At 43.7% G+C, this 15,728-nt stretch overlaps 1 protein-coding gene across 1 annotated transcript in view; it reads right to left on the reverse strand.

Moving 5' to 3' along the window:
- The window catches only part of LOC124779416 (chondroitin sulfate N-acetylgalactosaminyltransferase 2-like), a 54,813-nt gene that overhangs the window by 16,103 nt on the left and 22,982 nt on the right, over window positions 1–15,728 (reverse strand). The window contains exons 3-4 of the mRNA XM_047253710.1: window positions 8,782–9,061; window positions 2,695–2,846 (exon numbers count right to left, since the gene is read on the reverse strand). Of these exons, the coding sequence (XP_047109666.1) occupies window positions 2,695–2,846; window positions 8,782–9,061 (432 nt within the window). The remainder of the gene's footprint in view (window positions 1–2,694; window positions 2,847–8,781; window positions 9,062–15,728) is intronic.

Here is a 15,728-nt window from a genome sequence, read left to right on the forward strand (position 1 = left end):
ATTGCTGCTTTGCTTGATGTTATGCAGTGTTTATATAAAACCGCAAAGTACTAAATGCGATCAATCTACTGCAGGGGTGGGCAATTGTTTTGGCTCGGGGGCCACATTATAGACACAGAGGTTAGCAGACGGCCGCACCTTACAAACCTTTCACTTCTAATGCCGTATATATACTGGCGGCATATATATATAATTAGAAATAAAGAAAACTTGCATTTTCATAAACATTTTGGGAATATATATATATTTTGGGAATATATATATATATATATATGGTGTATATATATATATATATATATATATATATATATATATATATATATATATATATATATATGAATGTTTATGAAATTGCAAGTTTTCTTTATTTCTAATTACATATCACACACAGAGTTGCAATTTCGGGTGTAGCAGTGAAAGCGTTAAATTGTATTGATTAGTTAGCTTTACATTTCATAAAAGGTATCATAAAAATCATTAGATATAAATACAAGAGTCAGAAGCAAAGGGGTATAAGTATACTTCTTATAATTTTGATAAGACTAAAGCCACTTGTACCTCTTTCCTTCTGAAGTCCTCAAATAAGATAGTTGTGTTCAATTTCATTTATTTTGCAAATTTAATATCATCTCCACGTACATTAAATTTTAAAACAAGTTTAATGGGGCAAATGCATCCTATCACAATTTTGCACAATTTTTTTGAAATCAGGAGTCAGACTGCTAGTTGATATTCTCATCACAGCCTGCAAATTACTGTCTGTTAAACAGCTTCGGTATTTGCTCCAGTTGATTTTCAAGCAAGAAAAACTTTGTTCACAATAATACGTCGATCCAAATATGGAGAACATTTTGCCTGCAAATTTTCTTGATACGTGGAAATTTTTCAGCTGACAAAGATTTATAAAAGTCAACTAAAGTTACAGCACTAAACAGTTCTTTCACTGCGTGATCTGCCTGCATGTCAATCAGTTCAAGTTGCAACTCCTGTGGTGCAGTGTCAATATCAGCTGTGATGGGATACGATAAAACATTAAACTGAGGCTCAAGTTTCTTAAAATCCTGAAATCTTGTAGTAAACTCAGCCTCTAAACTCTGCAGATAATCCCTAACTTAGCTGAAACACTTCCAGGTACTTTCTGTTTCCCTAGTAAAGGGAAATGACAAAATGTGCCTTGATTTGCTTGCCTTGCAAAAAGACCTAGTTTTGTTTTAAATGCCTTGACATGTGTCCACATTTCATGAGCAAACAACCCCTTTCCCTGCAATGTCACATTCAGCTGTGCTGTACTGTACTGTAGATTCACAAGTAATGTGCTTTGAAAGAATGGGGTTTCAATGCTACCTGTTCATGTCCAGGTCCCCACACAACTCTACTTTTGTAAGACATGATAGGTAAGACGCCGGAGAGGTTGTTCTTGTTGTTGATGTGGTCTTCAGTCCAGAGACTTGTTTGATGCAGCTCTCCATGCTACTCTATCCTGTGCTAGCTTCTTCATCTGCCAGTGCCTACTGCAGCCTACATCCTTCTGTATCTGTTTAGTGTATTCATCTGCCCTCCTGTACTAAATTGGTGATACCTTGATACCTCAGAACATGTCCTACCAACCGATCCCTTCTTCCAGTCAAGTTGTGCAACAAACTCCTCTTCTCCCCAATACTATGCAACACCTCCTCATTAGTTATCTGATCTACCCATCTAATCTTCAGCATTTTTCTGAAGCATCACATATCGAAAGCTTCTATTCCCTTGTTGTGTAAACTATTTATCGTCCACGTTTCACTTCCATACATGGCTACACTCCATACAATTACTTTCAGAAAAGACTTCCTGACACTTAAATCTATACTTGATATTAACAAATTTACCTTCTTCAGAAACGCTTTCCTTGCCATTGGCGGTCTACATTTTATATCCTCTCTACTTCGACCATCATCAGTTATTTTGCTCCCTAAATAGCAAAACTGATTTACTACTTTAAGTGTCTCATTTCCTAATCTAATTCCCTCAGCATCACTGGACTTAATTCGACTACATTCCATTAGCCTCGTTTTGCTTTTGTTGATGTTCATCTTATATCCTCCTTTCAAGACACTATCCATTCCATTCAACTGCTCTTCCAAGACCTTTGCTGTTTCTGACAGAATTACAAGGTCATCGGCGAACCTCAAAGTTTTTATTTCTTCTCCATGGATTTTAATACCTACTCCGAATTTTTCTTTTGTTTCCTTTACTGCTTGCTCAATATACAGATTGAATAACATCAGGGACAGGCTACAACCCTGTCTCACTCCCTTCCCAACCACTGCTTCCCTTTCATGCCCCTCGACTCTTGTAACTGCCATCTGGTTTCAGTACAAATTGTAAATAGCCTTTCGCTCCCTGTATTTTACCCCTGCCACCTTCAGAATTTGAAAGATAGTATTCCAGTCAACATTGTCGAAAGCTTTCTCTAAGTCTACAAATGCTAGAAACGTAGGTTTGCCTTTCCTTAATCTTTCTTCTAAGATGAGTCGTAGGGTCAGTATTGCCTCACGTGTTCCAACATTTCTACGGAATCCAAACTGATCTCCCCCGAGGTCGGCTTCTACCAGAGGTAACACACGAGATATCATCGCCCTAGTGGGTCCCCCTACGCTGTTATACACCAGATGGAAATAAGACAAAGTGCGAGAGCGGCTGCTAGCGCCTCACCTGTACTGGCAGGAGGTGGCGAAGTCTGCGTCCTGCCAGAAGCCGGTGTCTCTGGAGATGACGAGCTGCTCGGCCTCCGGGGGCAGCGGCCGGCCCTGCAGGGTGTACACCACGTGCGGGTTGTACAGGCTGAACACGATCGGGTAGTACACCTGTGAACCAGGGGGCAGCCGGCTTAGTGGCACAGCGCTGCAACCTGCCAGACCGCTAACTGTGCACCTACATCCACTGAGGAACCAAAACATCATGACCACCTGACTGATAGGGTGTTGGTCCACCTTTGCAACACAATACTGAGATTCTGCACGTCATCTTTGGTGTGACGTCATAAGCGAGTGACTGCGTGTGAGATCGCTCTCTAAGTTTTTATATATTTTTAGGTTTCAGATACATGTGTCAACATGTGTTGACCACAAAATATTACTGCAGAAGTTGGACCATTATGGAGTAAGGGGAGCAGCTTACAATTGGTTCGCCTCTTACATTTAAGAACAGAAAGCAGAAGGTAATTCTCCGCAATATTGAGAGTGGTAGCGATGATCAGTCCCAATGGGGCACTGTTAAGTGGGGCGTTCCCCAAGGGTTGATGCTGGGGCCACTGCTGTTTCTTATTTATATAAATGATATGCCTTCTAGTATTACAGGTGATTCAAAAATATTTCTGTTTGCTGATGACACCAGCTTGGTAGTGAAGGATCTTGTGTGTAAAATTGAAACAGTATCGAATAATGTAGTTCATGAAATAAGTTCGAGGCTTGTGGAAAATAATTTGATGCTAAATCACAGTAAGACTCAGTTTTTACAGTTTCTAGCTCACAATTCAACAAGAACCGATATTTTGATCAGACAGAATGGGCATATTATAAGCGAGACGGAACAGTTCAAGTTCCTAGGCGTTCGGATAGATAGTAAGCTGTTGTGGAAAGCCCATGTCCACGATGTTGTTCAGAAACAAAATGCTGCTTTATTTACCATTAGAACAGTATCTGAAATAAGTGAGACTTCAACACGAAAAGTAGTCTACTTCGCACATTTTCATACGCTTATGTCGTATGGTATTATTTTTTGAGGTAATTCTTCTGATTCAAAAAGGGTATTTTTCGCTCAAAAACGGGCTGTTCGAGCTATATGTGGTGTAAGTTCGAGAACTTCTTGTCGACCCCTATTCAATAGTCTGGGAATTCTGACATTGCCCTCACAGTATATATTTTCTTTAGTGTCGTTTGTTGTTAGCAATATTAGCCTACTCCCAAGAGTTAGCAGCTTTCACTCAGTTAATACTAGGCACAAATCCAATCTGCATGTGGAATGCACTTCCTTGACTCTTGTGCAGAAAGGAGTGCAGTATTCTGCTGCATTCATTTTCAATAAGCTACCACAAGAACTCAAAAATCTTAGCAGTAGCCCAAACTCTTTTAAGTCTAAACTGAAGAGTTTCTTTATGGCTCACTCCTTCTATTCTGTCGAGGAGCTCCTGGAAGAGCTAAAAAATTAAGCAAATTCCAGTGTTACATTGCTGATTTTCTTTATTTAAACTTACGACTTGTCACCTTAATATGTTTTTTTATATTTCATTTTATCTGTTTCTAATATCGTGTTATAATTTCATGTATTGACTCGTTCCATGACCATGGAGACTTCTCCTTAATTTGGTCCCACGGAACAATAAATAAGTAAATAAATAAAATAAATAAACGGATTCGAAACATCCTTGGCAGGTTATGCTGTTTCTGTGAATTAAGGACTGTTGATATGTGGTCTCATATGTGTTCAGATCGGGCGAATTTGATAGCCGAGACATCAACGTGAGTTCCCCGTCGTGCTCCTGAAACCACTGTAACACGATTCTGACCGTGCGACGTGGGTAGTTATCCTGCTGAAAGATGCTACGGTGGTCACGGAAGGCGTCAGGCGTGAACGGGTGCAGGTGGTCCGCAGTAATGGTCACGGAGCGCACGGCTGTGCTGTCATGGGGCCTTAGACTACCACCACAGGGTCCATGGAAGACCAGGTTGATGTCCCCCATAGCGCAAAACTGCTGTCGGTGGCACTGTGCATGTTTCGAGCTGCCAAATGCCTGTATGATGGCGTATTCGGACACGATCGTCTAGCTGGTATTACAAGAAGCGTGATTCATCCGACCAACCGACACTTTTCCAATGATCCATTTCGTTGAGTCAGTATGAGAACACACTGTAATTCTCTGCTGCGGCGCACCTTGTTCAACACCGTGGGTTGAACCGTGTACCTGCACCAGCATTTTTCTGTTCAGTTAGATCTCCCACATATTCTCAACTGCCATAGATCGCCGCCTATCCTCCTTTACAGAACGCGCAAGTCTCCGACCGACACACTATAAGGTGTGGACGTGCAACACTTAGTCATTTTATTCATATAGACTGAAGCGAAGAACGAAAATTAGTACCATGGCAGGGAATCGAACCTGGGTATCCTAAGCCTCTTTGACACAATGGTATTTAATACACTACTGGCCATTAAAACAGCTACACCAAGAAGAAATGCAGATGATAAAAGGGTATTCATTGGACAAATATATTATACTACAAATGGCATGTGATTACATGCCGGCCAGGGTGGCCGAGCGGTTCTAGGCGCTACAGTCTGGAACCGCGCGACCGCTACGGTCGCAGGTTCGAATCCTGCATGGATGTGTGTGATGTCCTTAGGTTAGTTAGCTTTAAGTAGTTATAAGTTCTAGGGGACTGATAACCTTAGTTAAGTCCCATAGTGCTCACAGCCATTTTTGTGATTACATTTTCAAGCAATTTGGTTGCATAGATCCTGAGAAATCAGTACGCAGAACAACCACCTCTGGCCGTAATAACGGCCTTGATACGCCTGCGCATTGAGTCAAACAGAGCTTGGATGGCGTGTACAGGTACAGCTGCCCATGCAGCTTCAACACGATACCACAGTTCATCAAGAGTAGTGACTGGCCTATTGTGACGAGCCAGTTGCTCGGCCACCAGACGTTTTAAGTTGGTGAGAGATCTGGAGAATGTGCTGGCCAGGGCAGCAGTCGAACATTTTCTATATCTAGAAAGGCCCGTATAGGACCTGGAACATGCGTTCGTGCATTATCCTTCTGAAGTGTAGGGTTTCGCAGTGATCGAATGAAGGGTAGACCCACGGGTCGTAAGACATCTGAAATGTAACGCCCACTGTTCAAAGTGCCGTCAATAATAACAAGAGGTGACCGAGACGTGTAACCAATGGCACCCCATGCTATCACGCCGGGTGATACGCCAGTATGGCGATAACGTATGCACGCTTCCAATGTGCGTTTACCGCGATGTCGCCAAACACGGATGCGACCATCATAATGCTGTAAACAGAACCTGGATTCATCCGAAAAAATGACGTTTTGCAATTCGTGCACGCAGGTTCGTCGTCGACTATACCATCGCAGGCGCTCCTGTGTGTGATGCAGCGGCAAGGGTAACCGCAGCCATGGTCTCCGAGCTGATAGTCCATGCTGCTGCAAACGTCGCCGAACTGTTCGTGTAGATGGTTGTTGTCTTGCAAACGCCCCCATCTGTTGACTCACGAGCCGGCCCGAGTGGCCGAGTGGTTCTAGGCGCTACAGTCTTGAGCCGAGCGCATGGATGTGTGTGATGTCCTTAGGTTAGTTAGGTTTAATTAGTTCTACGTTCTAGGCGACTGATAACCTCAGAAGTTAAGTCGCATAGTGCTCAGAGCCATTTGAGCCATTTTGTTGACTCAGGGATCGAGACGTGGCTGCACTATCCGTTACTGGCATGCGGATAAGATGCCTGTCATCTCGACTGCTAGTGATACGAGGCCGTTGGGATCCAGCACGGCGTTCCTTATTACCCTCCGGAACCTACCGATTCCATATTCTGGTAACAGTCATTGGATCTCGAAGAACGCGAGCAGCAATGTCGCGATACGGCAAACAGCAATCGCGATAGACTACAATCCGACCTTTATCAAAGTCGGAAAGGTGGTAGTACGCATTTCTCCTCTTTACACGAGGCATCACAACAACGTTTCACCAGGTAACGCTGGTCAACTGCTGTTTGTGTATGAGAAATCGGTTGGAAACTTTCCTCATGTCAACACGTTGTAGGTGTCGCCACCGGCGCCAACCTTGTGTGAATGTTCTGATAAGCTAATATTTGCATATCACAGCATCTTCTTCCTGTCGGTTAAATTCCGCGTCTGTAGCACGTCGTCTTCGTGGTGTAGCAATTTTAATGGCCAGTAGTGTATATGACTCCTATGGCAAGCATATGACAGGATATTTACATTAATTTGTAATTATATAAATTAAATCAAATATATAAGTTAAACCATTATGTGTTCAGTCGTTAAATGTCAATCAGAACTCCACCAAAAACTTTCAGAGGCGACAATATGGAAGAACACAACAGAAAAGGTGTCCAGAAAGCAAGGGATCTAAAATGCGTTCCTTAATAGTTATAACATCTTTTGAATATAAAAGATGTCTTTCACAGTAGCGAAGACGAAAATTGCCCATAGCTCTTAAGCTATGCACTTTAGAGCCCACTATTTCTTGTTTTGGTCCATAGTAATACCTCTCAGAAAAGAAATACCTTTCATCAGATGCGTCTCACACAAAAAAAGATGAACAAGTGCCCGTAACTCTGAAGATATCTATTTGAGAGCCCATGATTACCAAATTTTTTTTATCACGTTTTCGTTCTTACTACTACCTCTGAAAGTTTTTCGGTCTAATTCTGGTTCACGTTGTATATATCTATGTATTGAAAGATCATTCTGAATAAGTTATATATATATATATATATATATATATATATATATGTGTGTGTGTGTGTGTGTGTGTGTGTGGGTGGGTGTGGGTGGGTGTGCGTGCCTGTGTGTGACAGGTATGTCTTTAGAATGAAATTTTCACTCTACAGCGGAGTGTGCGGTGATATGAAACTTCCTGCCAGATTAAAACTGTGTGCCAGACCGAGACTCGAATTCGGGACCTTTGCCTTTCGCGGGCAAGTGCTCTACCAACTGAGCTACCCAAGCACGACTCACGCCCCGTCCTGACAGTTTTACTTCCGCCAGTACCTCGTCTCCTACCTTCCAAACTTCACAGAAGCTCTCCTGCGACCTTGCAGAACTAGCACTCCTGAAAGAAAGGATATTGCGGAGACACGGCTTAGCCAGAGCCTGGGGGTTGATGCTAGTATGAAATTTGCAAGGTTCGCAGGACAGCTTCTGTGAAGTTTGGAAGGTAGGAGACGAGGTACTGGCGGAATTAAGGCTGTGAGGACAGGGCGTGAGTCGTGCGTGGGTAGCTCAGTTGGTAGAGCTCTTGCCCGCGAAAGGCAAACGTCCCGAATTCGAGTCTCGGTCCGGCACACAGTTTTAATCTACCAGGAAGTTTCAGGATATGTCTTATTTACTAAAATGTTACTCAGAATAATTTGTGGCCTTTTGTGTATCGGAGATTGGCTATGGATCATGTCCGAGGCTACAAATAAAAAAAGGAAGTGATTTCCAACTTACCTCAAATAAGCAGTGTCGAACAGGGATAACAATTCCTAAACGAATTAGCTAAAAATGCTTAGAAGATACATACAGAGAACCAGCATCTCTCCCATCCTCTAAGAGGAAGAAATGAAAAGGTCAACAACAAAAAATAAAGAAGCGCAACTAATCATTCCTTAGCAGTCACCAGATCTTGGAAACTATACGGTTAAACCCAGCAGAGTCCGCCCCGGTAGCTGAGTGGTCAGCATGACAGACTGTCAATCCTAAGGGCCCGGGTTCGATTCCCGGCTGGGTCGGAAATTTTCTCTGCTCAGGGACTGGGTGTTGTGTTGTCCTAATCATCATCATTTCATCCCCATCGACACGCAGGTCGCCGAAGTGGCGTCAAATCGAAAGACCTGCACGAGGCGAACGGTCTACCCGACGGGAGGCCGTAGCCACACGACATTTCCATTTAACCCAGCAGAGTACTGAAGAAAACTTTAATTTACCGTGAACGTGGTTAATACGCGTACGCTGGCTGCGGCGCTGCTTCCCGGGTACGGTGCAAGCAGCACCACGAGAGTCCCGCCGTACCTTCTTGCCCGGCTGGGCGTTCCAGCGGCAGCGGTCGAGGAACCTGGCGCTGAAGACGAGGTGGACGTCGCAGAGGAAGAGCAGCGCGTCCCCGGGGGCGGCGGCGGCCCTGTCGGCGGCGACGCGCAGCCCGCGGCTCCTGGAGAAGGACTCGTTGAGCGCCAGCAGCCGCAGCTGGTCTGGCGGCCCGCCGCGGGGTGAGAGCGACAGCGCGCGAGACATGGCCGACCGCGCCTCGGCCAGGCCATCCTCGCCGAAGAACACCACCGTCAGCTGCACCCTGCGCCAACACACCACGCGCGGCTGTACAGCGGGCGCTGCAGGCCGGAGACTGGCAGGCAGTGTGACACTAAAGGCCTGGCCAGACAGAATCTGGCCTGCCGCTGAGACGGACGGCGCAGCGGGAGGCCGGGCTAGTCAGCGGCCAGGGACGCCACACAGGGAACGGCCGGCCGCACCGACTCTTGATGCGTCAGCTGTTACACTGTGGAAAGGGCCGAACCCCATTATTAAGCTTGCATGCGTAGCGCGATTGTCTTGGCGTTAGACGATTTGGAAGCTTCACGCGGGACGCGTTGTCTTTGTGCGAGGAAATGAGTAGCTCGCACCAAGAAGAGCAGATGTTGGGTGCACGACAGTAATAGCAAGAGAGAAAGCTTAGAAGAATACCATCGTCTGTGTATTGATCTAGAGTATGACGAAGATAGGTTCTTCAAATATTTTCGTATGTCGCGGCAGTGTTTCGAGGAACTGCATCGCCTGATAAAAAGGTAGCACCGAGAAGTGCGCAACGAACTGGAGAAAGCCAGTTGATGCAAGGCACACACTAGCCATTTGTTTGAGGTACGTTTTACCACTTGTGGCCTCTGTTCTTCAAACAGAAGTCATATAATTTATTCCATTTCAGTTTTGCTGTATCATATGACATGTTCGGCGGAAGAAAATGCTATCCGACAACGTAGTTATGAGTGGAGTGATAAGTTTATCTGCAGTGTTTACGAATACAGCAAACGATAGTAACATGTAGTTCCGTATGTTCCCCTAGAGGGAACTTTCTACTTAATAGATTGCTTTGTTTCATTGTATTCATAACATTGTCATTGAATTTAAACAAAACATATCTTTGGTCGTTAACTTATCCATTCGTTCTATCGGCATAATTTATTTTAATCTTTTCAACATACTTGACTACAGGCGACAGCCACCAGACCATAGCTTTTTCTTTTCGGTTAGGACGTTCAACAGTCTCAGAAATTGTGAAACAAGTGAGCCAGGCAATATGGACTGTTCTACAACCCAAGTATTTACCTACTCCTACAACATAGATGTGGAAGAAATCTGAAGAAGGATTTCTAGAACTTTGGGGGTTTCCGAACTGCCTTGGAAGCATAGGCGGAAAGTGTATCAGGTTAAAATGCCCGAAGGATAGTGGATCCCAGTTCTTCTGTCACAAACAATTCTTTTCGTTGGTTCTCCTGGCGATCGTTGATCCATACTACGATTTTACAGTAGTTGATATTGGAAATTATGAACGCCACAATGACAACAGTATTTCTGAGAATTCAGCTTTCTATCAAGAGTATATCGAGGGCAAAAGTATTCTACCACCAAATCAGGATCGCGTATATCGTACAAAAAGTTGTGTTGTGGAGGAGGAGGAGATTAGTGTTTAACGTCCCATCGACAACGAGGTCATTAGAGACGGAGTGCAAGCTCGGGTGAGGGAAGGATGGGGAAGGAAATCGGCCGTGCCCTTTCAAAGGAACCATCCCGGCATTCGCCTGAAGCGATTTAGGGAAATCACGGAAAACCTAAATCAGGATGGCCGGAGACGGGATTGAACCGTCATCCTCCCGAATGCGAGTCCAGTGTGCTAACCACTGCGCCACCTCGCTCGGTAGTTGTGTTGTCTCACCTCCTCTATAAGTCTAAAGCCGTCTGCACACGGACCGTGCTGTCGAACGTTAACGTTGAGCGTGCCAAGTCCAACGTGCTGCTGAACGCTCAGGAACGATGCTTCTCGTGCATACGGTACGTGGCCCCAACGTGGTACACGCGATCGCAACGCACTCCAGCGGCAGTTGAGCGACGTTCCTAGTTCGTAAATCACACAGTTTACTCCACAGGCGCGCTTAAAATTCCCACGTTAGCTCTATTAAAACGCACATTTCCTCCATCGTCCACGAAAAGGAAAGTACCATGTCCAGTCAATAAGGACACAGGCTTATAAAAGTTCGATTACAAACAGTGCGGTACAAATTTGGAATACTTCTCCCACATTTTAGTAAAACCCCAAGGTCAGTCTTACTTGATCACTGTTCCTACGCAGTAGCAGTATATTTGCAACATGTGAATTGCGAAGTGTAAAAGAAAAAGGAGTAAAATATCTTTATACAAGTACCGCAAGCTGTCCTGTAGATTAAGCCAATCGAACAAAGTCACCCCTCAAAAAAAGGTGAACTTATATTTACATCAAATATTATAGCATATACTTACATTAAACTAATAATAAAGTACCAGAACCTAATAAAAACGCTAATGTTATGAAAAAATTTTGAAGTTTTAAAACCCGAAACACTGCCTCAACAAAAACTAATTGGTGGACAGAGACGCTACTCATTATGCTAAACCGACAACATAACACTTGTTGTTAATCATATTATCTTACCACTTACTGAAAACGTTAATCATAGATAATGATGTTACTAATTGAAATTAAATTACAACAAACTGTACCCAGAACAATGCGTTTTGGGTGGATCTTCAGTGTGTCGCTGCCTTCAAATAGCCTACTCACATAATACGCAAGTTACAGTAATTCTTTTGCCACGCATATGATGTTTGGGACGAATCACACAACTAACAACGGTTTTTCCAGTGATTCTCAATTTGCTGGTGCTCAGAAACGGCATATATACGTATAGGCTTGAAATGAATGCCAATATGGCGCCTCACAACTCTGTGCTGAAGGGAGACGGCGTGCGAGTGATGTAGGTGGCGTTGTGCCATCTCATTGGTCAACGCTCAGACGCACGCTCAGGATATCTGACATGTCAGATATTGCTCTGCGCGTTCGGAAAGACTCCCGAGCGTGTTATTCCACGCTATGACGTCAGAAACTTGGCACTCTCAACGTTCGGATGCACGGTCCGTGTGCCGACGGCTTATAAGGAGACTGCAGCGTGGAGAATCTGCTGAACTGTATGCCTGGCAAACCCTCTATGAACAACACCCCGGTCACCTGCCACCTGTTATCACGTACCGGTTGGCTGCAACTAAAGAGCAGCAATTCAGAGACAAGTGACCGATTCCACCCCTCTGCTTTGACCCATGACGTCATCAATATGGCGGAAATGGCTATTCTAAGCGTCTCCAACACGGTGCTTAAGATGTCACTAAATACACACGGTAACAAACACGAAAATACGTATAAATAAGACAACAACATCTCCCTCCAAAAATACAATCAGACTAATGGGGCAGCCGCGGGAAAATGGGGGTTTTAGGGAGGGGACAAACTAAATACAACAGTAAAAACAAGACAGGCCAAGATCCCAAAACACGAAAATGACAAACAAACAAAAAATTACCGTATCTACAGGAATCAGACACTTCCCTTGACCAATATTGGTCAACTGCAGCTGACGATACCGAAACGCAAACAGCCAAAACTACGAAAATTGGAATCACACATTTCCCTTGACCACAGCTGACGATACCAAAACACCAATACCTACATATAAAACTACGAAAATTGGAATCGGTCATTTCCCTTGACCTATATAGGTCAACCGTAACTATTGATACGAAAAAACCACCACCTACAACTACGAAAAACAAAACCAAAACCACACCACCATAAAAATTCAAAAGTCAAACATTCCTACGTTAATTAAAACACATTCAATACAGAAAAAACAACAACAAAACGACATTTACAAACACAACCAACTCATAAACTCCGCGTCGCAATCACGTCACACACCACAACACCCTTACGTCATGGGTCAAAGCAGACGAGTGGAATCAGACGCTTCCGTTGACCCCAGTGTGGACTGTAATTATTGTACAGCAGAGAAACTTCGTAGATATTCCAAGGGATTAATGCAGAAGAGATTTACGGTGGGAAAAAAATTAGTTCCAATTTTGGCCACCAGGTGCAAATCTGGCGCTTTACGGCATTTCGTTGTCGGCCCCGGTGCAAGCGGCGGTTAATAACATCAACATTATGTCTTTCTCACTTATCTGACCCTTTCTGCCAAAGTCGCGTTCTTAATGCACTATATACAGAACCATGTCTACATATCTTCCTTGCATTCACAGCGACAGATTTGCGCATTGTGGCCAAAATTGGAACTATTTTTTTCCACCGTTAATCGGTTCCGCATTCGTGCTTTAAAATGCCCACCAAATTTCGGTGCCATGCGATAATTACAGCCCACCCTGTACCTCTGTGAGTAGCCGGAAGACCCGTTCCTGAGCCCAGTTGTTTTATTCCAAATTAGTTCACTGAGTACGAGTTCCTTGACATCAGCTGTATTAGGTACAAATCTACCACCCAATAGTGACATAAGGAAATATGTGCCGGGCCAAGATTCGCTTCCGGATTTTCAGCTTACCATTAGCAGTTGCTTAGCCAAGTCTACTCTCTGTACTTGCTCTCCGGACCGACCCAAACTTCTATATGTCTACATCCTTATCTCGTAGTCTACTGAACACATCACCCAATGCCCACATTACTTGGATTCTGCATCAGGGAGAGTGAGACGAGGAATCGAGACTAATGTTGTTATTGTCTTGTGCCTCCGTATCGCATAACTAAGGAGAGAAAAAAAAAAAAAAAAAAAAATGCAATACCTGAGAATATTCGACTGCGAGAACAGAACTACATGTCCACATTGCTGTTGTATAGAATGTAATGGAACTTACTGGCAAAAATGCCAACTTGGAATCAAAAGGTAGCTTAAACTATTTCAGTATCGGTTGTACAGAATACTTCAAGTCGGTTTTTCTCAAGTATCGCAGGTTTACTTCCATGTCTGAATGAACAACACTGTTGACAAAACAACACTGATCTCCATTCCCCATTTTCTCCTTCTCCCCAGCGCAGGAATCTAGTTAATAATGTTAGCGAGCATTACGTGATAAAAACAATGAGCTATGGCATAATAGTGTACACAGTGTGATGTATGGACGTTTGGGTTTGTCCAGGGAGCATGGATATTCGAAGTGGTTAAGGCGACCACGAAGGAAATCCTGGTTCGAGTCGCCGTCCGATACAAATCACACCACTGTTGGGTGGTAGATCTATACCTAACACAGCTGATGTCCATTGTTTCTCACAGCTGTGGACCGTCAACAGTCTCTGCTCTTTCAGACATGAATGTAAGTAGTACAAGCCCAGGCGGGAAAAAGATGATAACAGCACTGGTCTAGATTCCTCGCTGTTTCCTCATTTTCCCTGGTGCGGGAATCCAAGTTACGTTGCGAGCATCAGGAGATGAATTCAGTGGACTACGATATACTGTAAAGATGTAGTACCTATGGAATTTTGAGTCTGTCCGCGTAGCGTGCATGGATAGCCGCAGTGGTTAGGGGTACTGCTCGTGGTAAGTCAAAAATTCGGTTTCGAGTCCGACCTGCACAAATTTTCATACATCACTGGTGGGTAGCAGATCTGTACCTCATAAAGTTAATGTCAAGGAACTCGCATTCAGCGAATTAATTGCCAATTATATCGTACAGCTGTGGACTGTCAACAGTGGTCATTCTTTGAGACATTCATACCAGTTGTTTTGATTCTCTGGACGGAGGCTATAGGAGGTCACATGAACTAGACCATTTACTGTTTCTCTAACTACACTGTTCTTTGGTTAGAATCGCTGAGCATTCCAGAGAGTTGGGACCACGGTTACTTGATTTCGGGCCCTGTTATGTCTCTTCAGTTGTTGGGATAGGAGGTGGATGATGTTAAGGTACTGATCGATGGTGAAATGTTGGGGGTGGAAGCTATTCAGACTACTAAGAATGAGTGTGTGTTATTCAAGGCATTTAAGGCATCACGGGAGACTGGCCTTTAATGTGGCACTAACGACCTGAGGTCATTTGAGAGGAAGAAGCTTGCAATAGACGGGGATGGCGTTTCCTTTTGAAGGGCTCATCACTTGCAATGGGGAAGAAGAGGAAAGCTATATTTGTTATGACCAGCCAGGGGTCTGAAACCACTTCATACTTCCAAAATCAGAATTCAGTTTATTAACAACACACTTGGTTCTACGGATTTAACATGTGAAGACTTTAGTTCAAGAACTCTACAGAAGGTGGGAGGTAGGCTGCCTAATTGGCATGACAAAATATTAGCTTGATTATTTACTGTCACATTGTTCGCTGCTGGGCTAACAAAGAAACGTCATCAACTTTGACCTCAATCTAACCTGTAAGTGCAGATTCTAAACATGTGCGATTAGCGATTTTTCACTCGCTCCGCCCCACTGCAGTGCGCGAAGTCTTGTACAGTGCAGTGAGTAAGACTGTAGTTACATACTGTTAGAAATTGGAAATATGCTTTGTTCACTGTGTTCTTACCTGTAGATGAGGCCACAGATTTCTTTGCTTCGAACATTTTTATGTTGTGATTAACAAATACGGTGAAAATGAAAGAAAGGAATGACCGTTCCATCAAGAGGTAGAATAGCGGTGTTTGATTATTAACATCGTTATTATGCGTTATTTACACTGGATTTTAAAGCTGGCCCTGTTAAAGTAAGGTACATTTGCAGGGTCAGGCATGATTAAATTGAGGACAGAGACCGCATATGCTGCTTTTTCATCGGATAAATGGTATTAAATAAGCAGTCTGATTTTTACAGCTAAAAATTTGTACGATTGAAATGAAGAAAATAATTCGCTTACAATAGATATAAACGTTTTCTTTTCATTTCATAACT

This window comes from Schistocerca piceifrons, chromosome 1 (assembly GCF_021461385.2).
Source record: "Schistocerca piceifrons isolate TAMUIC-IGC-003096 chromosome 1, iqSchPice1.1, whole genome shotgun sequence".
Lineage (NCBI taxonomy): Eukaryota > Metazoa > Arthropoda > Insecta > Orthoptera > Acrididae > Schistocerca > Schistocerca piceifrons.